Consider the following 24,453-nt stretch of genomic DNA (forward strand, 5'->3'; position numbering starts at 1 on the left):
GAGAGACAGAGCATGAACGGGGGAGGGCAGAGGAGAGAGGGAGACACAGAATCGGAAACAGGCTCCAGGCTCTGAGCCATCAGCCCAGAGCCCGACGCGGGGCTCGAACTCCCGGACCGCGAGATCGTGACCTGGCTGAAGTCAGACGCTTAACCGACTGCGCCACCCAGGCGCCCCGAGGTGCCCCAATTTGATATGTTATATAAGCACTACCGTATATGGGTCTGGTGATCCGGGAAAAGTCTGGGCTAGAGATGCAAATTTGATTTTGATACGAATTTCTTCGTAAAAATGTAATTAGGTAAGGCTATTATAGAGGGGAGCTGTGGAGAAAATAAAGACTGAATTTTCAAAACCATATGCAAAATGAGAATGGGGATTGAATAACTGATAATTCATACGAAAAAATACGTTCATTCTATCTTCTCAGTTTCTACAACATTTCATTTTCTCTATTAGCCTTCCTAAATCTCTGAGAAATAGTACTATACCCACCCAAATGAACACACACACACACATACACACACACACACACACACACACACCCCTCTGGGACACACGTGGCCCTCTGGACTTGATATATCTGAATTCAAACTTCATGTGGTGTCTTTCCGTCAGAGAAATGGAGACTGATTTCCTGCAGTGTGGGTTACAGTTGACAAATCCACGGATTAATTTTCCCACATTTTTGTTCAGCTATCTTATTTGAGACACCTGGGCACATTTCATGCTCCGGGTCCGCCATTTTTCTTCTATTGAAAACCTATGAAGGAAGAAAATGGTTATCTTTACAACAGCATATGTCCAGAGACTAAAGAGGGCCTCAGAAAATATTTTCTAATTTTTAAAATAAAAACATGAGTATTTAAACAATTTAAACAATATACAATATGGTGGGTAAGGTAATTCTTCCCACCCTCAGTTTTATTTTGCAAGGGAAGTTAATAGCTAAGGAGTAGTAGTCAAGGTTATAAGGATAATGCTAAAATGGCACTTCTGGTTTTGTTCATTTAAAAACTGTTGAAAAGAGCAGAAATTTACATTTTGTAAACTATACTTGTGGTCTTTTTTTTTTTTTTTTTTTAAGAGAGGGAGAGAGAGCATGAGTAGGGGAGGGGGCAGAAGGAGAGAAAAAGAGAATGTTAAGCAGTCTCCATGCTCAGTGAGGAGCCCCAAATGAGGCTCAACACTATGATCCTGGGATCATGACCTGAGCTAAATCAAGAGTTGGATGTTCAACCAACTGAGCCACCCAGGTGCCCCTAAACTTGTGCTCTTACAAGAGATTTCACATTGGTTAATTTGCCTCTTAATAAAATAAAAGGACGCTATTGGCAAATCCTGCTTCCCATCCCTAAATCTTCTGAGTGCGTGGAGTGAGATGTCTTTTTTTTCCTCGACTTTCCGAGTAGACCATTTTATATGAATATTTGTCAGATCATATGATTCGGTAGGGAAATTTATACCTGTTTCCTCAGTTCAAGCCCAACAGCATCAGACGACTCTTTCTTGTCATACAGTATGGGATTAAAATCACAAAAAAGCTAAAATACAATAAACTCACAGATGGGAGTCAAAAGGGTTGTTGTCTACCCAGGTCCATGATTCCCCTCCAGGTGGAATAGTCAAGCCAATCCAGTAAAACACTCCAGTATTTAGGTGCTTCCATAGGAAACTCTAAAGAGAATAGGAAATATTATAGGAATATATATTTGTATTATAGGAAGTATTATAGGAATATATATTTGAATTCTTATAGATACAAAAAATAAATTTCTCAAGAGGACCTTTTGTATGCTGGTCCTACACGAGAAGCAGGGATTGAACTTCACACTTTTCTAATGGATCATACTGGAGGGACAAAGTACCGCACTACAATGTCATAAAGTATGCGTGGTTGCCGGAGATCCTAAGACTGCAAGGATAAGCTTCCAAATTTGAGTCCTGGCTCGACGATCGATTGCTGTGCATCTTGGCACAGTTGTTGAATCTTTTTACTTGTGTTTTTCCCCAATCTCTGAGACTCAGATTATAGTAGTACCTATCTCAAAGAGCTTTGTTATTAAATAACATTATTCTACACTGCTTGGAACATAATAAATTCTCATTACATAAATGTTAGTGGTTATAATTAATTACAGGTAAGAAATAATAGATAGAAGCAAGAAAATACACAGGGAAGAAAGGAAGCAATATCTGAGCTGACATGGTACATATTGTTCATAGTTTCTTAACAACTTTTCTATAGTAATAAAACCCCTGAGCCATACTATGGCCAGACATAGTAAGGATATGTTTCCCAGGCTCCCTTTTGGCTAAGTGTGACAATGTGACTAATTTCTGGCTAATGGAACACAACTCAAGTGGTACTGAAATTCTAATCAAGCACGTAAAAGGTAGGGCTGTATCTTTCCATTCATTATTTCCTTCTTTTCTGATGGCTAGAATGTCCACATGGTGGTCCATCAACCGGAAATAGGTGGACACAGACAGCACTCTACAGACAAGACTAGGAATCCATAGCTGTACGGACTAAAACGTGAGCGACATAACCAATTGCATAGAGGAATAGATACATTTTCCCCCTATTTTAACACTTCAACATTGGAAACATCAGACAATCCCTGGCTCGTAGTAGTTTAACTGGGAGTTTTGTTTTTGCTTTCTAATTGTCCTAACACTTTTAAGTGTACTAAAGGGATATCTTATAAGTGAAACTGTTTTAGAGTCAATAAAGTGAACATCTACCTTATTTAAGCTACGGTGATTTTGGTTCTCTGTCGCGTGCAGCTGAACTCATAGGCTAAATGTCATAACTGTAAGAAAATAAAGTCGTTATGCACGCATACAAGACAACGTCGTGTTGTTCCATTGAATTATCTTTGCGCTATGGTAAAAAAATCAGTTGACTAAATTTTGTAGGTCTGCTTCTAGCATCTCTATTCAGTGTCACTGGTCTATCTGTCTTTTGCCAATTCTACGCCATATTAGCTAATTTTGTTTTATAGTAAGACTTGAGATCGAGTAATGTACATCTTCCATTCTTCTGCTTGCTTTGGGGCTAGTTTGTTCTTTTCTTAGTTTCTTTTTTTTTTTTTTTAAGTAGTGTAGATGATTGATTTTACATTATTTTCTTTTCAAACATAAGCACTTAAGGCGATAAATTTCCCTCGAAGCTCTGAAGTTGAAACCTGTAAATTCTGACACATTAAGATGTTGTTTTTTTTTTTAATTTTTTTTCAACCTTTTTTATTTATTTTTGGGACAGAGAGAGACAGAGCATGAACGGGGGAGGGGCAGAGAGAGAGAGGGAGACACAGAATCGGAAACAGGCTCCAGGCTCCGAGCCATCAGCCCAGAGCCTGACGCGGGGCTCGAACTCCCGGACGGCGAGATCGTGACCTGGCTGAAGTCGGACGCTTAACCGACTGCGTCACCCAGGCGCCCCTAAGATGTTGTTTTTATTCAATTCACAATATAGTTTAAAAATTTTGCTCTGATCACTTCCTTTTTGACCCAGTCATCATTCAGAAGTGTGTTGCCGAATTTTCAAACGTTTGGGAACTTTCCAAACACTATTCCGTTCCTAATTACCAGTTTAATTTTCTGAAGGTCTGAGATGCTTTGTATAAGATCTGTTTTTGAAGATTTTAAAAGTTGATTAAGTTCCCACATATGGTCTGTCTTCATCAAAGTTCCATGTGTTTTGAAAAAAAAAAAAGTGTATTCTGATGCTGTTGGATACAGATTTCTATAAGATCAGTTAGGTTTAATTGGTTTATAGAGTTGGCTATTTATTTATTTATTTATTTATTTATTGGGTTGTTTTTTCAGTTACTCAAAGTGACATGTTGATAACTCCAATAGTATTTGTGGATTCCCCATTTCCTCTTAGTTCTATTAGTGTTTACCTTGCTGATATATATATATATATATATATATAGATAGATAGATATATGTAAAATAAAATTTATATATATATATATATATATATATATATATATAATTGACTCCTGTTGTGGGATTCAAGGGCCAAAGGGTAGAATATTATGGACCAAATTGTGTCTCTCCAAAATTCCTGTGTTGAAGCCCTGACCCCCAGGACTTGAAAATATGACTGCATTTGAAGTCAGAGCCTTTAAAGAGCTGATTCAGCTAAACTAGGGCTATTAGCATGGATCTTAATTCAATCTGACTGCTGTCCTTATAAGAAGAAAAATTTGGGCACACGGAGAGACACAGATACACCCACACAGAGGAAAGACTATGTGAGGACGCAGTAAGAGGTGGCCGTCTGAAAGCCAAGGAGAGAGGCATTGGCCAATACCTTGATCTTGGGACTCAGCCTTCAGAACTGAAAGAAATTCACTTCTCTTGCTTAAGTCATTAAGTTTGTGGTCCTTTGTCACGGCTGCCCCAGCAACCGCATACAACTCCTTTATCATTTTGCAGTATTACCCCCCCCCCCTTTTTTTTTTTTTTGCTTGTTTGTTTGTTTGTTTGGAGTGTCCTGTTTGTTTGGGTCCTTTTATTTACCTCATACCCAATGATTTGATGCTAACTTGACTTGACAAAACCCACTGGTTTTGTGCGTAGTAATGAAACGAGGTTACTAGTCTGTCCTAGGGTTGAAGTTAATCGTTAGGAGGGTGGGTTTCTCATCTGTTGCTGCTCTGGTAATCCTCGGTGCACCTCGGGTTTCAAATTCCTGCCGTGGCATCTTGTGTTCAGTGGTTTTGGTTTGTCTGTGTGCCAGGGAAATGTCTCCTTGACCTGAGATTTTAAGTCTCCCTTCTCACCATGCCTCATGAAGACCTCTTTGCGCATTCTTCTTCCTCCCTTGTCCCTCTCCCTTCTTGACTTCCTATTTGAAACTTGTTAGCTTGATAGTAAAAGGCAGCGGAGGCAATGGTCTTTCTTGTTCTGATTATGCCTCAGTCTTAGGCAGGCCCTCACCCCTGTCTTCTCTGTGCGGCTTTCTCTGTTCCGCTGCCCCTCCTCTGAATGTAGTCATGGTCCCATTGTGTATTCTCGACCCTCCCACGGGAGTATTTTCGGTTCCCAGTCCTCTTTCTCACCTGCAGTGGGTTTCACCAGCGCCCTAAAGGCAGCTGTCCTTGTCACCGGCACGCACATTAAGGCTTTTGTGCCATAGCACAGTTAACAGATAGGGGGACAAGGATCTAGGTGGAATTTCTTGCCACTTCCGCATCACTGCTCTTTTCTTCTCCCAGGTCTGTGCCACAATGGACACTTTCTTATGGTTCTTTCCAATCTTTTCTTTTCTTCTTTTATTGGTGATTTGTTTTTGAGAGTAAGAGAGAGAGACAGGGAGACAGAGCGTGAGCTGGGAAGGGCAGAGAGAGACGGAGACACAGAATCTGAAGCAGGATCCAGGCTCTGAGCTGTCAGCCCAGAGCCCGACGCGGGGCTCGAACTCACGGACCGCGAGATCATGACCTGAGCTGAATCCGGAAGCTCAACCCGACTGAGCCACCCAGGTGCCCCACAAAACTTCAATTTAAATTAAGCCAGTTAGAGAAATACTCTGCTCAAGGAAGAAGGTCCTTAATGAGGACTATTCTGTATTTCTTTTCTCTCAGCATCATCTTAATTTTAGCTGCCATGATATCTGACTGCAGCCTTTGTGAATATTGCAATAAACATGAGAGATGAGGGAAGATATTTACCTTCTTATATTTTAAAATGGAATCTAGTAAGCTATGGGGATCCCTGGTGGAGAAGTTAGGTGTAGAGTAGCAAATGAATTCCTCCAATCCATAGCCACTCCCTCCCAAAAAGCTTAAAAATAAACATGTAGTTCAACAATTCATTCAACCAACATTTATGTAGTTAATAGGAATGAGGCTTCAAATTATTTTCATAGAAATTTCCAAGTATGTAGCACAATAACTGTAATGAAAAGTGTGAAGGATGCTATAATCTCCAAGTTTGATATCTCACCATATCGATGAAGTCTCGAATCACCATGAGATGTGAATTTTTCATGGCACAGTCATTTTTACTTTCATGCCAAGATTTATTAGCTTCAGCAACCCAGTAACATTTCCCCCCGTGTAGCCTCCAGTCTTTCGAAGGGCATGATTTATGAGCAGTAGAAGAGTTGAAAGAAACTGGAAGGAAAAAGGATAAGTAATTAAAAGAGACTTAGAACTATATCCCTAATACCACATACAAGCTTCTCAAATTTTGTTAAATTATGGTCTAAAGCTTTCTTTGACAAAAGTATATGCTTTTCTCAAGGTGGATTTGGAAAGAATAAAGATTAACAGAATTTCAACCATGTGTATATTCATTCATTCTTCCATTCTTTTTCTGTTTAATTCACTTAAAAATATATCATATTTTCTATCAGCAAGGCAATGTATAAGACACTAGGATCAAGACTGTATAGGGTCAATGCAGACACTGCCTGTGCTCACGTCTCAGGCAGATAAAAATTTTAAAGTAAAATACAAATTAGAGATTTTAATTAGTGGTCCACCATTACACCAGACATTTGGGAGTTATCTATCACACTGGAATATATTTTCTTGGACAAAATTTGCATAATAAGTGGTCCCCAAAGCTTAAGATAGATTGATCCTCCCATATAAAAAGGATCTTGACATCCCCAAATGTGCTTGTAACAGGTAGTTTTGATTTATAATATTTGCCAGTAGGTTTAGATGATGACACATAGCCATCCTGGATATACCAGTAACTTATTGCCCTTGAAATAAATATCCTTTAAAAACACACATACATATACACAGAAAATGACTTGAAGGCATTGAAACATGAACAAAGCAGGCAGATTTTGGAGGGGAAGTGACACTTGAAATAGGTATGGAAAGGTATATATTTTTTATTTTTACAACTTTTAGCTTAAGACAGCCCAATGTTGGTGCCATGTAGAGTGAGTAAAATTTCAATAGACAATCTGCAGTCTTTTGAGACTAAAAAAACAAAACAAAAACAAAAACAAAACTAAAAAAACAGAGAACAGAGTTTGAAACAACCACAGATATTGAAAATGGAGGATGAATCCCATGAAGAAGAAAACATAAAGGATGTGCACCGAGTTCCAAGTATAAAAGTTTTCCAAGTCGCTGCCTGATGCATGTGAAAGCTACATTATAGCTAAGGATAAAATAATTTATTTGGGAAAAAAAAGAATTTGTTTGAGATTTGAGCTACTGCCCAAAAGATAGATATTTTTGTTTGTTTGTTTTAGAGAGCAAAAGTGGGGGAGAGCGGCAGTGGGAGACAGAGAGAGACAGAGAGAGAGAGAGAATCTTAAGTAGACTCCACATTCAGTGCAGAGCCCCCATGTGGGGCTCAATTCCACATTCCTGGGATCATGACCTAAACCGAAATCAAGAGTCAGACCCTCAACCGCTCAACCAAATGAGCCACCCAGGAATTTCCCAAAAGACAGAAATTTAAATTTGAGGTCAGCTATACCAAGTCCCTGCTAAAATAGGAAAATCAACACTGTTTGGAGAAATACATCAGCATACAGACTTCTCAGCATAGCCTGCACAATATCCAAGGGCACAATCTCCAAATACTTGACATAGGAAAATCAGGAAAATATGACCGATTAAGAAGAGAAAGGAAATTAATGCAGCACAACAGGAAAATGATGCAGATTGAGAATTATCCCCAAATATTCTAAAGCAGCTGTTCTAATTAGGCACAAGTATGTAAAAGAAAATATGTTTGTAATTCAAAAAATGGGATACTTCTAAGAAATAGAGAATTTTTACTTTTGTTAAGAAATGAAATTTATAATTAAGAAATGCATGATATGCAAATTTCATTAGATTGGGCTTAAAAGCAGAGAATTAGCAGGAAAAAAAATGTTTAGGGAACTTGAAATTGTCCAATATAAAAAAACAAGGGAAAACAGTTGGAAAAAAATATACAAAGTCTCAACGTTTTGCAGGGCAATATAAAAATATTGAACATACATGAAATTGAAATCCTAGAACCATCGGAAAGAGAAAATAAGGGGAAAAAATGGTAATAGTTCAATTTCCTCCAAATTATTTAAATATATAAATCTATACTTTCAAGAAGCTAATCAAACGCTAAGCAGGTATTTTTACATACGCAAAAATAAATAAAACTGCTTGCAACAGAGAAAAATCTTGAAAACGGAGAAAAATTGCATACCATTTATAGGGAAACATTAAAAAAAAGCCCTTTCACATAATGAATTATGGGGGGCAGAATATAGTGAAAAACATCTTCAAATTGTTGAACAGAACCAAGAAACACTTAACTGTAGAGAACAAACTGATGGTTACCAGAGGGGAGGTGAATGGTGGGATGGGTTAAGTAGGTGATAGGGATTAAGAAGTGATCCTGTGATGAGCACCAGGTGTTGTATGAAAGTGTTGAGTCCCTGTGTTGTATAGCTGAAACTAATCAGATATTTGTCCAGTGGTTTTGCATTTTCTGATTTGATTCTTGGTCAATTCTTATTACATATATATATATATATATATATATATATATATAAATAATTTCTGTCTTTCTTTTCTTCCTTTCTCTATTCTGGTTGTTGTTTTGCTTAAGCAGACATATTTTATCTATTCTTTTTACACCTCTTCTGTATCTCCTTCTTTATTTTCCTTTCTCTTTCTCTGGATTAAGTGGTAGAGTTTCTCTGATTATCTGCTCGATCAATTTTTCTCTCTCTCTCTCTTTTTTTGTTTTCTTTTTCTCTGTCCCTGTCATTTCTTTCTTTGTATGGGATAAGGCTTCTTCCACTACCACCCCATTTTTAAATGTTTTCCAGGGTTACTTCAAAGACCAAATCAAAGCACACCTGGTGGAAGGTCCAAACCACCACTACAAGTAGGGAAATAAAGCAAACAGAGTCACAACAAGAAAGAGGGCACAATACACTCCAAAAAGACCTTCTGAAGAGCCAGGCCCTGGACAGTGTATGACCCCCTTTTATAATAGTAGTGCTCACAGGTGCAGGACATATAACAAGCTATTAGGACACATAAAAGACAGAAAACTAGCCAAAATGGTGAAATGGAAGAATCTCCTCAAAAGAAACTTGAGAAAGAAATGACAGCTAGAGAATTGCTCAAAACAGATGTAAACAATTTATCTGATCAAGAATTTAGAATAATAGTTATAAAATTAATAGCTAGACTTAATAAAAGCATAGAAGACAGCAGAGAATTTATTGCTGCAGAGATTAAGGAACTAAGAAACAGTCATGATGAATTAAGAAATGTTGTAAGTGAGGTGGAAAATAAATTAGGTGCAGTGACAGCAAGAATGGAGGAAGCAGAGGGGAGAATAAGTGAAATAGAACATAAAATTATGGAAAATGATGAAGCTAAGAAAAAGAGAGATAAAAAATACTAGAACAAGAGGGGAGAATTAGAGATAAGTGATTCAGTGAAACATAATAATGGCTGCATCATAGGAGTTCCAGAAGAAGAAAAGAGAGAGAAAGGGTCAGAAGGTTTACTTGAACAAAATATAGTTGAGAACTTCCCTAATTTGGAGAAGGAAGCAGACATCCAAATCCAGGAGGCACAGAGAACTCCCTTCAGATTCAACAAGAATGGGCCTTCTCCATGGCATATCATAGTGAAACTGGCAAAATACAAAGTTAAAGAGAGAATTCTGAAAGCAGCTAGGGACACATGGGCCTTGACCTACAAGGGTAGACACATAAGTGCAGTAGCAGACCTGTCCACTGAAACGTGGCAGGCCTGTAGGGAGTGTCAGGAAATATTCAATGTGCTGAATAGGAAAAATATGCAGTCAAGAATCCTTTATCATCAAGGGTGTCATTCAGAATAGAAGGAGAGAAAAAGGCTTTCCCAGACAAAAACTGAAGGACAAACCAACCCTGCAAAAGATCGTAGGGGGACTCTGTGAGTGGAACACTGCAAAGACTACAAAGGACCAGAGACATCACCACAAGCATGAAACCTACAGATAACACAATGACACTAAATCCATATCTTTCAATAATTACTCTGAATTTAAATGGACCAAATGCTCCACTCAAAAGGCATAGAGTATCAGAATGGATAAACAACAACAACAACAACAAAGAAAACAAGATCCATCTATATGCTGTCTACAAGATACTCACTTTAGATCTGAGGACACCCTCAGCTTGAAAATGAGGGAATGGAGAACCATCTATCATGCTACTGGAAGTCAAAAGAAAGCTGGAGTAGCCATACTTATGTCAGACAAACTAGATTTTAAACTAAAAGCTGTAACAAGAGATGAAGAAGGGCATTATATCATAATTATGGAGTCTATCCATCAAGAAGAGTTAACAATTATAAATGTTTATGCTCCCAATTTTGAAGTACCCAAATATATACATCAAGTAATCACAAACATAAGCAATCTTACTGATAAGAATATGGTAATGGCAGAGGGCTTTAATACTCCACTTACAACAATGGACATAGCATCTAGGCAGAACATCAATAAAGAAACAATGGCCTTGAATGATACACTGGACCAGATGGACTTGACAGATATATTCAGAATTTTTCATCCAAAAGCAGCAGAATACACATTTTTTTTTCGAGTGTACATGGAACATTCTCCAAGATAGATCACATACTGGGTCACAAAACACCCCACAATAAATAAAAAGAATAAAAGAATTGAGATCATACCATGCATATTTTCAGATCGCAACACTATGAAACTTCAAGTCAACCACAAGAAAAATTTTGGAAAGCCTCCAAATGCATGGGGGTTAAAGAATATCCTACTAAAGAATGAATGGGTCAATCAGGCAATTAGAGAGGAAATTTAAAAATATATGGAAGCAAATGGAAATGAAAACATGACAGTCCAAATCCTTTGGGATGCAGCAAAGGCAGTCCTGAGAGGAAAATACATTGCAATCTAGGCCTATATCAAGAAACAAGAAAAATCCCAAATACAAACCTAATCACACCCTACCTAATGGAACTTGAAGCAGAATAGCAAAGACTCCAAAACCAGCACAAGAAGAGAAATAATAAAGACTAGAGCAGAAATAAACAACACACAATCCAAAAAAACAATAGAACAGATCAATAAATCTAAGAGCTGATTTTTTGAACAAATAAACAAAATTGATAAACGCCTAGTCAGACTTCTCAAAAAGAAAAGAGAATCCAAATAGATAAAATCACGAATGAAAAAGGAGAGGTCACAATCAACACCGCAGAAATACAACTATTAGAGAATACTATGAAAATGTATATGCCAACAAACTGGACAACCTGGAAGAAATGGACACATACCTAGACAACCACACATTACCCAAACTGAAATGGGAAGAAATAGAAAATATGAACAGACCCATAACCAGCGAAGAAACTGGATCAGTTATCAAAAATCCCCAACAAACAGAGTTCTGGGCCAGATGGCTTCCCTGGGGAATTCTACCAGACATGAAAGCAGAGTTAATATCTATCCTTCTCAAGCTGTTCCAAAAATAGAAACAGAAGGGAAGTTTCCTGACTCATTCTATGAAGTCAGTATTACCTTGATTCCCAAATCAGAGACCCCACCAAAAAGGAGAATTACAGGCCAATATCCCTGATGAACATGGATGCAGAAATTCTCAACAAGATACTAGCAAATTGAATCCAACAGTATATGAAAAGAATTATTCACCATGATCAAGTGGGATCATTCCTGGGCTGCAGGGCTGGATCAATATTCACAAATCAATCAATGTGATACATTACATTAATAGAAGAAAGGGTAAGAAAGCGATGATTCTGTCAATAGATGCAGAAAAAGCATTTGACAAAATACAACATCATTTCTTAATAAAAATCTTCAAAAAAGTCTGGATAGAAGGAACATACCTTGACATCATAAAAGTCATATATGAAAATCCCACAGTTAATATCATCCTCAATGGGGAAAAACTGAGAGCTTTCCCTCTGAGATTAGGAACACGACTGAGGGATGTCCACCCTCACCACTGTTGTTTAACATAGTGTTGGAAGTGCTAGCATCAGCAATCAGACAACAAAAGGAAATAAAAGTCATCCAAATTGGCAAAGAAAAAACCAAGTTTTCGCTTTTCACAGATGACCTGATACTCTGTGTGGAAAACCTGAAAGACTCCACCAAAAAGCTGCTAGGACTGATACATGAATTCAGCAAAGTTGCAGGATACAAAATCAACACACAGAAATTGGTTGCATTTCTAGACACCAATAATGAAGCAACAGAAAGAGAAATGAAGAAATCGATCCCATTTACAGATGCAAAGAACCATAAGATACCAAGGAATAAACCTAACCAAGATGTAAAAGATCTGTACTCTGAAAACTATAGAAAGCTTATGAAAGAAACTGAAGAAGACACAAAGAAATGGAAAAACATTCCATGCTCATGGATTGGAAGAACAAATATTGTTAAAATGTCAATACTACCCAAACAATCCACCCATTCAATGGAATCCCAGTCCAAATAACACGGGCATTCTTCTCAAAGCCAGAACAAACAATCCTAAAATTTGTATGGAACACAAAAGACTCTGAATAGCCAAAGTAATGTTGAAAAAGAAACCAAAGTGGAAGGTATCCACAATCCCGGACTTTAGCCTCTACTACAAAGCTGTAATCGTCAAGACAGTATGGTATTGGCACAAAAACAGACACACAGACCAATGGAATAGAATAAAGAACCCAGAATGGACCCACAAATGTATGGCCAACTAATCTTTGACAAAGCAGGAAAGAGTATCCAATGGAAAAAAGTCTTTTAGCAAATGGTGCTGGGAGAAACTGGACAGCAACATGCAGAAGAATGAAACTGGACCACTTTCTTACACCATACACAAAAATAAGTCAAAATGGATGAAAGACCTCAATATGAGACAGGAAACCATCACAACCCTAGAGGAGAAAACAGGCAACAACCTCTTTGACCTCAGCCACAGCAACGTCTTACTTGACATGTCTCCAAAGGCAAGGGAAGTAAAAACAAAAATGAACTATGGGACCTCATCAAGATAAAAAGCTTCCGCAGTGCGAAGGAAACAACCAGCACACCTAAAAGGCAGTGGACAGAATGGAGAAGATATTTGCAAATGACATACTGGATAGAAGGTTAGTATCCAAAATCTATAAAGAACTTACCAAACTCAACACCCCGAAAACAATAGCAGAAGACATGATTAGACACTTTTCCCAAGAAAATATCCAGATGACCAACAGACACATGAAAAGATGCTCAATATCATTCATCATCAGGGGAATAACAAATGAAAACCACATTGGGATACCACCTCACACCGGTCAGAGCAGCTAAACTAACAACTCAGGAAACAACAGATGTTGGCGAGGATGTGGAGAACAGTAACCCTTCTGCACTGTTGGTGGGAATGCAAACTGATGCAGCTCTCTGCAAAACAGTGTGGAGGTTCCTCAAAAAATTAAAAATAGAATTACCCTATGACCAGCAGTAGCACTACTAGGAATTTATCCAAAGGATACAGGAATGTTGATGCATAGGGGCATGTGTACCCCAATGTTTATAGCAGTGCTTTCAACAATAGCCAAATTATGGAAAGACCCCGAATGTCCATCTACTGATGAATGGATAAAGACGTTGTGGTATATCTACAGAATGGAATACTACTTGGCAATGAGAAAGACTGAAATCTTGCCATTTGCAACAACGTGGATGGAACTGGAGGGTATTATGCTAAGTGAAATAAGTCAGTCAGAGGAAAGACAGATATCGTATATTTTCACTCATATGTGGGATTTGAGAAACTAACAGAAGACCATGGGGGAAGGAAAGGAGAAAAAATAGTTCCTAACAGAAGAGAGAGGCAAACATAAGACCACTCTTAATACAGAGAACAACCGAGGGTTGATGGCGGGGGGAGGAAGGTTGATGGGCATTGCGGAGGGCACTTGTTGGGAGGAGCACTGGATGTTGTATGTAAACGATGAATCATGGGAATCTTCTCCCAAAGCCAAGAGCATGCTGTATACAGTGTATTTAGCTGACCATAAATTATATTTTAAAAAAAAGACACCAGCAACAATGCAACTAGGACTTTAAGGATACATTTAATAAGAAATTACTATATTTGTACTTCTATATTTCTAATAGTAGATACTTTGACCAGATTAGTATGAACCAGTGCTTCTTAACCATTTCTATATTATGGAATATAGAAAAAATTTCTGAAGTGTAGCCAGACAAAAAAATAAAAGTCTATGGTTTACCAATTAGTCACCTAGATCTTTATAGCTCAAGAAGCTTAAGGCATACAAATGCTAAGGCACAGTGTTGAAAAACTCTCTTTTAAAGACACTTTTCTAGAAGATAATTATATACTAAAAGAATTAGATAAAAAAATATTGCTTAGAAGAGCCGGGTGGCTCAGTCAATTAAGCATCCAACTCTTGATTTCAGCTCAGGTCATGATCTCAGGGTTGTGGATCGCACCCCACATAGGCTCTGCGCTGCTTGAGATACTTTCTCTCCTTCTCCCTCTCCCGCTTGTGCTGTCTCATTCTCTCCCTCTCTAAAATATGAAAATAAAAATGAAAATAAAAGTATGCTTCGCTCGTAAGAATAACGGAAAATTGCTGAAGGGAGGCACTTAGCTAGAAGTCGAATAGGAAGCATTTCCAATAAACGAGTTCATAAGCAAGGTTGCCCTCAAAGCTAATCATTTATTTGTTTATTTATATCTTAACACGTATGTGTTATTTATTTTATTTATTTTAACGATATTCAGTGCCCATCCATGATAAAAACTATCAGCAAACTTGGAATAAAAGTAACTTCCTTAATCTGAGTAACATATAGAAGTATTATACTTAATGGTGAAATACTGAAAGTTTTACTTTTTTTTTCTGAAAGTTTTACTTTTTTAAAATTTATTTTTTCATTTATGTGTATTTTGTATTAAATTCATTTATTTATTTACATCAAGTTAGTTAGCATATAGTGCTATAATGATTTCAGGAGTAGATTCCCGTGATTCATCCCCTACATATAGCCCCCAGTGCTCATCCCAACAAGTATTCTCCCTAATTCAAAGCTAGTGATTTATATCAGTTCTAGGGTCCTAAATCCAGACCTTGGGTTTGCTGAAAAGTGATAGAGTGAGCAGTGAGATTCTGGTTAGTCCAATTTCTTCAATTATTTTTTTTTAACATGTATTTATTTTTGAGAGAGAGAGAGAGCGTTAGTGGGGGAGGGCAGAGATAGAGGGAGACACATAATCTGAAGCAGGCTCCAGGCTCTGAGCTGTCAGCACAAAGCCTGACTGGGACTTGAACCCACAAACCGTGAGATCGTGACCTGAGCTGAGGTGGGATGCTTAACCGACTGAGCCACCCAGGAACCCCAGTCCAGTGTCTTCAAAAGCACCTCAAGTCATTTAACCATTAGCCCCTCACTCCCTCCCCGCAGATGAAAATGCAACAAGAAAGTATTTTTGCAAGAAAAGTATTTTCTTTTAGAAATTCCATCAATTGAATCATTCAAATTAGAATAAAAACATATCAAATGCTTTAAAAAACAAGCCACGTTGCAGGATACACAAACAGCAGATTTGGTCACCAAAGACTTAGATAGTTAATTCGTCATATGTATCAAAAATCATAATGTTTTAAATTATTTAAAGAATAAAAGAATAAGTAGAAAAAATGATCAGATAACAGGAGACTATTGAAAGCTAACACAAGTGTGATTGAAATTAAGTCCTTAGAATTGAACACTATAATCCCTGAAATCAGACTCCATGAATGAGTCTGTAGTTTAGACCCGGAAAAGAGAGCATGTGTGGACTGCAAAACATATCTAAATACATTGCCTTCAGCACAAATCGATAACTTTGAGGACACAACGGGATGCTAAGAGAAATGGAGGTAAGCCTATTGCACATCTAATTTAAATTCTAGAAAGAAATAGAGAGAAGGTAGGCAAAAAATAGAATTGATGGCTGAACAGATCTATTTTTTATTTTACATATTTTAAGTTTTATTATTTTCTTAAGATCAAATTTAGAATTGATGTTCTTTCCTGATGAATTGATCTAGGAATCTAGGAGAGGTGACATACATCTATAGCAATAGGATGAGGATTAGAAAACAAGTCTAACAAAATTTAAAGCTAGAGCTTTATTTAATAACACTAGTATGACCTGTGGTCCCCGGTATAGTACATTATAGTACTCTTGCTCTGGGGATGGCGTCCCACAAAATTTTCCTTCAGCGTCACACCAGTTAAAAAAAAAAAATTAACATGTGTTGTATCAGACAGCTTTTAGAATGTGGTCAAGGGGGCTTGGAAATATCAAAATCCATTTAACGTTTTAATGAATTCTCAGAATTTGAATGTACTCTGTATTATGGACTGGTACGTCTTTCTAATAGAATTATACCTGGATGTTCAGAAGAAGAATGGTATATAGTTAAAATTAAATTCATAGATTTAAACATGTAATAAGGTCTCTGGAAAATAGAAAGCAGAAAGGCTAAAAGTAATTGAGTGTTTTCTTGACTTTTAAAAGCATGCAGGGGTGCCTGGGTGGCTCAGTTGTTTAAGTGTCTAACTTCGGCTCAGGTCATGATCTCACGGTTGGTGGGTTCGAGTCCCACGTGGGGCTCTGGGCTGACAGTGCGCAGCCTGCTTGGGATTCTGTCTCTCCCTCTCTGTCTGCTCCTCTCCCCCTCTCTCTTTCTCTCTCTCAAAAATAAAATAAACTTTAAAGAAATAAAAGAATGCAAATACATTCATATGAGACGGCAAGAGAAAGACCAACATAAGATTACCATTGATAATTATTTTGCATTTAATAACATCACCTGGTAAGAAAAAAACTACCTTGGATAATCATGGACTTTAAAAAGGAAACTATTTTGATCACATTCTACATCCGCACATGCCCCAATAGAAATAAAAAGAATAAAATGCAAATATTTTCAATGAAATACCTTTACATTTAGTTAGAACTCTATATAGCTCATTTTTTCTCCTTTTCCTTGTAACTCTGAGTATTTTTGTCATGGAATGTAATGGGGTCTATAGAAAGTAGTGATCTCAACCATACCTCTGCAGGTGCAGAGGAACCTTTCTATTCAGATATATTCAGGAAAAAACCAAAGCTACTGTCAATGTCTGGCTACTCAGGGATTAGACAATATATAGTAATGTTACCTATTGAGCGATTTTTCCAGATTTATTTTCCCCGGCAACAGAATTTCTCTTTTTTGATTCATCATCCATTGTATTATGTCTTGCAGAATTGAACTGGGAACTGATTGAAAGAAGAAAACATATTTTCCTAACTAAATAAAAACACAAAACCATTGGGTTCTAGTGACTAAAGTTCAATCATGTAGAAACTCTATAGGAACTTAACTAATTAACTTCTAAGGGGAAAACAACACTATTTCCCCAAGATTGGGACTTTCCTTTGGACTCTTAATCTTATTAATGTTAACTTTAGTGAAAATGAAAAGATATGATCTGGGACCAGAGGTTGTTCCCTGATTTTTTCCTGGAGGCTTCATACTTTATTTTAATAAGCACAAATAACCAGCCATGGATATAAGCCTCACTTGGAGAGTTTGCGTTTAATGAAACACAATTATATCAAGTGTTAAGGACACTTGTTTCAATCAAGTGTCACCTGATTCAGGGAAAGGATTTTATTTTCTTCTACGAGTTTATTTATTATTTTGAGAGAGAAAGGGAGTGTGTGCAGCACATGCGAGTAGGGGAGGGGCAAGAGGTGAGGGACGATAATTGGGGTTCCATCCCATGACCATGAGATCATGACCTGAGCTAAAATCAAGAGTCAAAGAATCAGATGCTTGGGGCACCTGGGTGGTGCGGTCAGTTAACTGCCCGACTCTTGATTTCATGATCAAGAAATGATCTCATGGTCATGATCTCAGGTCATGATCTCGTGGTTCGTGGGATGGATCCCTGAGTCTGGTTCTGTGCTGACAGCACAGGCTTGCTTGGAATTCTCTGTCTCTTTCCCTCTGCCCCTCCCCTACTCATGTTCTTTCTCTCTCACAAAATAAATAAATAAACTTAAAAAAAAAAAGAAAAAAAGAGTCAGATCCTAATCAGCTGAGCCACCCAGGCTCCCCTCAGGAACAAGATTTTATATGTTTTGATTTGGTTCATAATTGTTTCAATACTTTGCATGTAAATGCTATATATAGAAGTAGGGTGAGCCCAGAGTACTTTTTCTACAACGACAAATATTTCTGTCTTTCTGATGGCCATTGAACTGAAATTACCTTGGTAATTTATAATTTCATAATAATGTGTATTGGGCAATTAACTATTTAAAATCTATTTTGGTAACAATTCTATTGGTATAAAAATACGTTTTATTGACAAACTGATGTTTAGTAACAAACAAATCTATTAGCTTAACATAAAAACATATATAGAATAGGTTTTTAATGCTAATTATTTTTGCTTCCCTCCTCCCTAATTTTATAGCTGCAATTAGACAATAGACTAGTTATATTAAACTAATGAAACAACTGATCTTTCTGGGGTTTGGGTGGTTCATCTCAACTAGAGGCTCGACCTGGACTTCTAGGTCTTTCCCATTCTGGAATTCTATCACTGTGCCTATTTCTTCGTAACTTCCAAGGCCATTCATAATTGCTATACCATTTACAAGGATTCTTGATGTAGGCAGGTATGCCTTGGCCTGTTCTAGAGTTTGATTTAATCTGGAAACCTGGATTCCTTGCAATATATACACTCTGTGTGTTACCTTAGTTCTATAGACATTTGTGAAGAACTTTTCTCCAAGCGTTTATTCAATAATTAAAAATATTTGCCATATGAATAATTGGATTATGCTCAGTTATGTTCAAAGTACATGAGTAGAATTTTTAAATGGTTTATTAGGAAATGTTTTCACCTATTGATTTAAGATTGATAGTGCCCAGGACTAGCTCATGTGAATAAACTTACAAATTTAAACTTATAAATTTAATTTCCTTTCATCGGAAAATAGATTTAGAGCAGCTTGTGTATAGCTCAATATCAAACTGCATTGTGCAGTTCGATCATAAAATATAAATATATTCTTGACATCTGTTTCTTTTATCAATGAAAAGAATCCACAATTATATCACATACTGAAGTTCTATGGAGAATTTTTCATTTTAATTGTTTCAAATTTCATACTTTTTGCGAAGTTGTACTGCATTGTTTAGGGAACCATTGAACAGCAAACACAATTACAACATGTCACTAGAGAAAAATACTTCAGGATAAATGAATAATACTGATAATTACTTACCCAAAATGCTCAACACAATTACTGTTACAAGAAGGATGATGATAATTGCACATCCAACTTTCAAGAAAATTCCATGATGGTGAGTATCTACAAAATTGGATAGATTGGAGAGATAAAACTGGATAGTAACTCCAGCAGATATTTCCTTATATGGTGAGAGGTAAGAGGGGGCTCAATAAATTTTCTTGGTTATCATGCTTCTAAGTTACTCTTCTTTGAAATATATAGACCCAGCTTCTTTTTTGTGGATGCATGCACACACATACGCACTCACGCAGAACGTATATACTTTTCTGGTTTGTGAGGAGGGGACTTATAAAACTTTGAATGGGTATGAATTTTTGTTTGTGGGTTCATTGCACTTATTCCACAGCATTACAATGATCTACTGTGTGCAGTCCTAAATTTTTGTATAAGACTGAGACTCTCCAGATTCTCTAAGTTTATTGACAGCACCCACTGATGTGGATTGATCCATTCTTTTCTCTCTTATGTAACATGCCTACATACTGTGATACATAACTGTGATTTCATATGTTTCATTCATTTTTATTTTAAAATAAAGTACTCTGGGGCGCCTGGGTGGCGCAGTCTGTTAAGCGTCCGACTTCAGCCAGGTCACGATCTCGCGGTGCCTGAGTTCGAGCCCCGCGTCGGGCTCTGGGCTGATGGCTCAGAGCCTGGAGCCTGTTTCCGATTCTGTGTCTCCCTCTCTCTCTGCCCCCCCCGTTCATGCTCTGTCTCTCTCTGTCCCAAAAATAAATAAACGTTGAAAAAAAAATTAAAAAAAAATAAAATAAAATAAAATAAAGTACTCTTAGAGATGACCTCACCCAACATCTGCACATTAATGGGGATATTCAAGTCCACAGCCACATAGTTATTTGGTGACAGAGCTGAGATCAGGCCTCAGCTGTCTTGACTGACTACCAAACCAGTAGTTGGTTTGCTGTTCATTGTATCTCATTGTCTTTGGAGTAGTCAAAAGATAATAATAAATCACAAAAAAAGGACTTATTAGCTTTGGCTGATAATTAAACGGGTAATCTCTAATGCAAAATAATTGCAGCATATCAATTCCACTAGATAGATGATATATACACTGAGAAAGTAATAAAATAATTAATGTTGATACATAACCAATTACAGAGTCAAGCATCAAGACCGGTTAACCTGAATGCTTATTTAGTGGTCTATTATTACAGAGTGCTTTGTTCTATGTTCAAATTCTTACTATTACTGAATAAAACATCTTCAGTGGGATTTTAATTGTCAGAAGAGAAAAAAGGCTGTGTATTTTCATTTATCATGTAAAACAATGAGAATGGTGCCAGTCAAGGTATAATCTCAAGAAGAATGTGATGGTATCCCTACACACGTTTTTAATATAAAATAGACATGTTTTAATAACATATTTCAGGTTACAGACCTAAAAACTTACAGAAAAAATTTCAGATTTTGTGAAGGGACTGACATAAGGGATATTAGCTCATTTTTTTGACCCACAAGGTACGATTTACCAAAAGTGTGAATTTCTCAATTTTAGCCTGGGATATTCTCAGTGGCATCATACTTTTTCACTTTTTCACTTCAGCTCAATTTCATCATGACCACCCTCTTTGTTTTATATCTTAAAGAACAAATGAACCTATAATATCTATTGAGTGTCTCATGAGATCCATTTATTTATCCATTTATACATTCATCCACTTACCAAGCATCTACTGATGGCCTGTTAGGTACTTGGTACTATGTGAGGTGTTGGGGATGCAAAGATTAAGAGAGTAGGGACAGGGTCTCAGCATTTTTGAGGCTCTGAAGAAGTAAGGAATATGGTAACTTTAAGGAGCAAAGAGAAAGACAATAGCCAGAGCAAATTAAGTAAAACATACGGAGTTAGAAGAAGACTAAGAACCTGACATATCATATGTAGGGCTCTAGAGGACATGACAATTCAGTGTACCAAATAATTTTTTCCCTCTACTGTGATATGACACATGAGAACAGAAGTTGTATTTATCCAACACTAGGGATATGCAGTGAAAGAGTAATAAAGTATTTGATTTCTGGTCATAAGCACCATTGTGGGTAAGTAATTTAATCTTTATATATTTATGTTTTCTCTCTGTAATACTGGAATATTGAACTAGATGGCATTAAAGATGTTATCTCCAAATCTCTAAATCTGGAGGGAAGTAAAGTTCTATCTGTAAACAAAAAGGAAATCAAACCCTGGAATGTAGAATTGAAAACACTGGTTTTGTTGCTTGAAGTGAGTTAAAATAATGCTAGAAAAATGGACTAATAAGCAGCACTCTCAACAATAGCCAAATTGTGGAAGAGCCTAAATGTCCATCAACTGATGAATGGATAAATAAATTGTGGTTTATATACACAATGGAATACTACATGGCAATGAGAAAGAATGAAATATGGCCTTTTGTAGCAACATGGATGGAACTGGAGAGTGTGGTGCTAAGTGAAACAAGCCATACAGAGACAGACAGATACCATATGGTTTCACTCTTATGTGGATCCTAAGAAACTTAACAGAAACCCATGGGGGAGGGGAGGGAAAAAAAAAAAAGAGGTTAGAGTGGGAGAGAGCCAAAGCATAAGAGACTCTTAAAAACTGAGAACAAACTGAGGGTTGATGGGGAGTGGGAGGGAGGGGAGGGTGAGTGATGGGTATTGAGGAGGGCACCTTTTGGGATGAGCACTGGGTGTTGTATGGAAACCAATTTGACAATAAATTTCATATATGAAAAAAAAATCAAAAAAGAAAAAAAGAAAAAAAAAAAGAAAATGGACTAATAGTGTGAGAATTTTCACAATGGGAGAATAAGAATGCAATTCTATTACACATTATTTTTCAAATTAAGTTCTATCTTCTCATCGAAAAAGAAAGCACCCAGTGTAGGGAGAAAAGAAAGCAGATAAGCTTCTATTGGGCAAGTTAGAGAGGTGACATTTAAAAGTAGGGAATAATATGCTTCTGCAATCGGAGAAAATCACACATCAGTTTCATTTCATAACAAATTTAAAAATATAAAAGAAGAAATACATTCTGTGGAAATATAGAAAATCATACATTATATTCATTCTACAAGGGCAAACACAATGAGATTTTAAATTACATAAATATTTATATAAACTATTTTTTATTATTATTATTTTTAATTATTTTTTAATATGAAATATATTGTCAAATTGGTTTCCATACAACACCCAGTGCTCATCCCAACAGGTGCCTTCCTCAATGCCCATCACCCACTTTCCCCTCCCTCCCACCCCCCATCAACCTTTATCCTAGAGAAAAGAATGGAAATGCAACGTGAAATTTTCCCTAGTACTTTGGAGGATAAAAGACACATTGAATTTTAAAATCTGTCATTTTTGAGTGGTTTGTGATTAAGGTGCAATGTTATCTTTAGCTATATGCCTATCTCTTCATATTCCAAAAATATTCTATTACTCAGATAGTCACTAATTCTAAACTTCATGAAATAAAATACTAGCATTTCATGTCTCCTTAGTTTAGTTTAACATTGTTACCCTATCAATTTGCAAGTTTCAAAAAGATAATTAACAATGTGAATAGTAGCCAGGAATTTTCCCCTCTGTATAAATAAATGTATCATTCTATATTAAAAGGGCAGGTTTAATCAGGGGTATATAAAGTGTAGAGAAAAAAGGGGTCATGAGTACTGATGTCACTGTATAAATGTTCACTGCAAGAAATGCAAAGAATAGAAAGTTTACAAAAACCAAAAGCGAAGTTCTGTGTATTAAGAATAGAATTATATATAACACCCAGTGCTCATCACAAGTGCCTTCTTTAATATCCATCACCCATTCAACCCATACCCCTACCCCCACCTCCCCTCCAGTAACCCTCAATTTATTCTCTATAGTTAAGAGTCTGTTTCCTGGTTTGCCTTTTTTCTCCACTCCCCCCACCATGTTGACCTGTTTTGTTTTTTAAAATTGCACATATGAGTGAAATCACAGGGTATTTGTCTTTCTCTGACTGACTTATTTCACTGAGCAAAATACTCTCCAACTCCATCCGTGGTGTTATATGTGAGTGATAAATCACTAAATTCTACACCTGAAACTAATATTATACTGGATGTTCACTAACTGGAATTTATAAAAATTTGAAAAAGAAAAGCATAAATTACAATTAACTTTATGAACATTTGTTTCACTAAAAACATTCACTCTTATCCTTGCATTTTTCTATTTTTTAGTAAGACATATACAAGCACAGGACAGAAATAAAGGACATTAGAAGTAAAATATTAATTTTAGAAGGACCCCTAAATCCAACTTACCAGATTTCTGAAGCGAAGATGAATTTCCTAGAGAAAAAGCCCCATCAGTTTTAATATCCGCATAGATTATATCTCCAGCCATTGCACATATTAAAAACAGAGAGACCAAAAATGATGTTCTGCTAAGGGAGTTTCATAGTTCTGCAAATACATTTCCGGTAAGTCAAATAAACTGAGATGAACAATTTTCTTTTGCTCTCCCAAATTTGGTGGATTTCTTCTATGAATAAGTGACAAAGCAATGTGTTCAGTCTTACCAATCAAGACAAGAGATTTCCAAACACTTCACGATAGGGAAGAAAACTACTATTCGTACAGGAGTTTCTTGCTCTACAGTTAGTTTTCTGCCTAAATTTGGAATAGTTTTCACTTTTGATATTACCACGGATGACCTCCTGCCATTTTTTCTTCTATAAACTACTTCCTGTTTTAGTTCAGACATATATTCTCTGGCAGAAATTCTGTGACCATTCAGCATTTTCTCCAAAGTGGAATAGCAATTTGGAAGGGAGGACAAAGAAAAAGAATGATTTAAAAAAATGTTTATTTATTTTGAGAGAGAGGGAAAGCATGCAGGGGAGGGGCAGAGAGAGGGGAGAGAGAGAATCGCAAGAAGGCCCCAACGCAGGGCTTGATCTCATGACTGTGAGGTCATGACTTAAGCTGAAATCAGGAGTCAGACACTTAACCGATTGAGCCACCCTGGTACCTGAAAACGAGGGATTTTATAATGGATGTGATAGAAATAACTGATAGACTTCTCATCTTGAAATGCATCGTATTTACCTA

The 24,453-nt window shown here is 36.8% G+C and overlaps 1 protein-coding gene across 1 annotated transcript; it reads right to left on the bottom strand.

Moving 5' to 3' along the window:
- Positions 1-237: 237 nt before the first annotated feature.
- On the bottom strand, positions 238-23,985 carry CLECL1 (C-type lectin like 1). The gene is made up of 5 exons (XM_030321896.1): positions 23,665-23,985; positions 19,328-19,414; positions 5,965-6,134; positions 1,565-1,677; positions 238-763 (listed from the first exon to the last, which is right to left on the bottom strand). The coding sequence occupies exons 1-5, from the start codon at positions 23,744-23,746 to the stop codon at positions 697-699; spliced, it is 519 nt and encodes a 172-aa protein (XP_030177756.1). The 5' UTR covers positions 23,747-23,985; the 3' UTR covers positions 238-696.
- Positions 23,986-24,453: the final 468 nt, after the last annotated feature.

Source organism: Lynx canadensis, chromosome B4 (genome assembly GCF_007474595.2).
Source record: "Lynx canadensis isolate LIC74 chromosome B4, mLynCan4.pri.v2, whole genome shotgun sequence".
NCBI classification, from domain to species: Eukaryota; Metazoa; Chordata; class Mammalia; order Carnivora; family Felidae; genus Lynx; species Lynx canadensis.

Bases quoted from the DNA above. Each gene is read 5' to 3' on its own strand.
- CLECL1 (XM_030321896.1), bottom strand. From the start codon at position 23,746: ATGGCTGGAGATATAATCTATGCGGATATTAAAACTGATGGGGCTTTT. The intron at 19,415-23,664 runs GTAAGTTGGATT...CCAATTTTGTAG, and splicing joins ATCTTCGCTTCAGAAATCTG to ATACTCACCATCATGGAATT. The intron at 1,678-5,964 runs GTGAGATATCAA...TATTCTCTTTAG, and splicing joins TTCGAGACTTCATCGATATG to AGTTTCCTATGGAAGCACCT.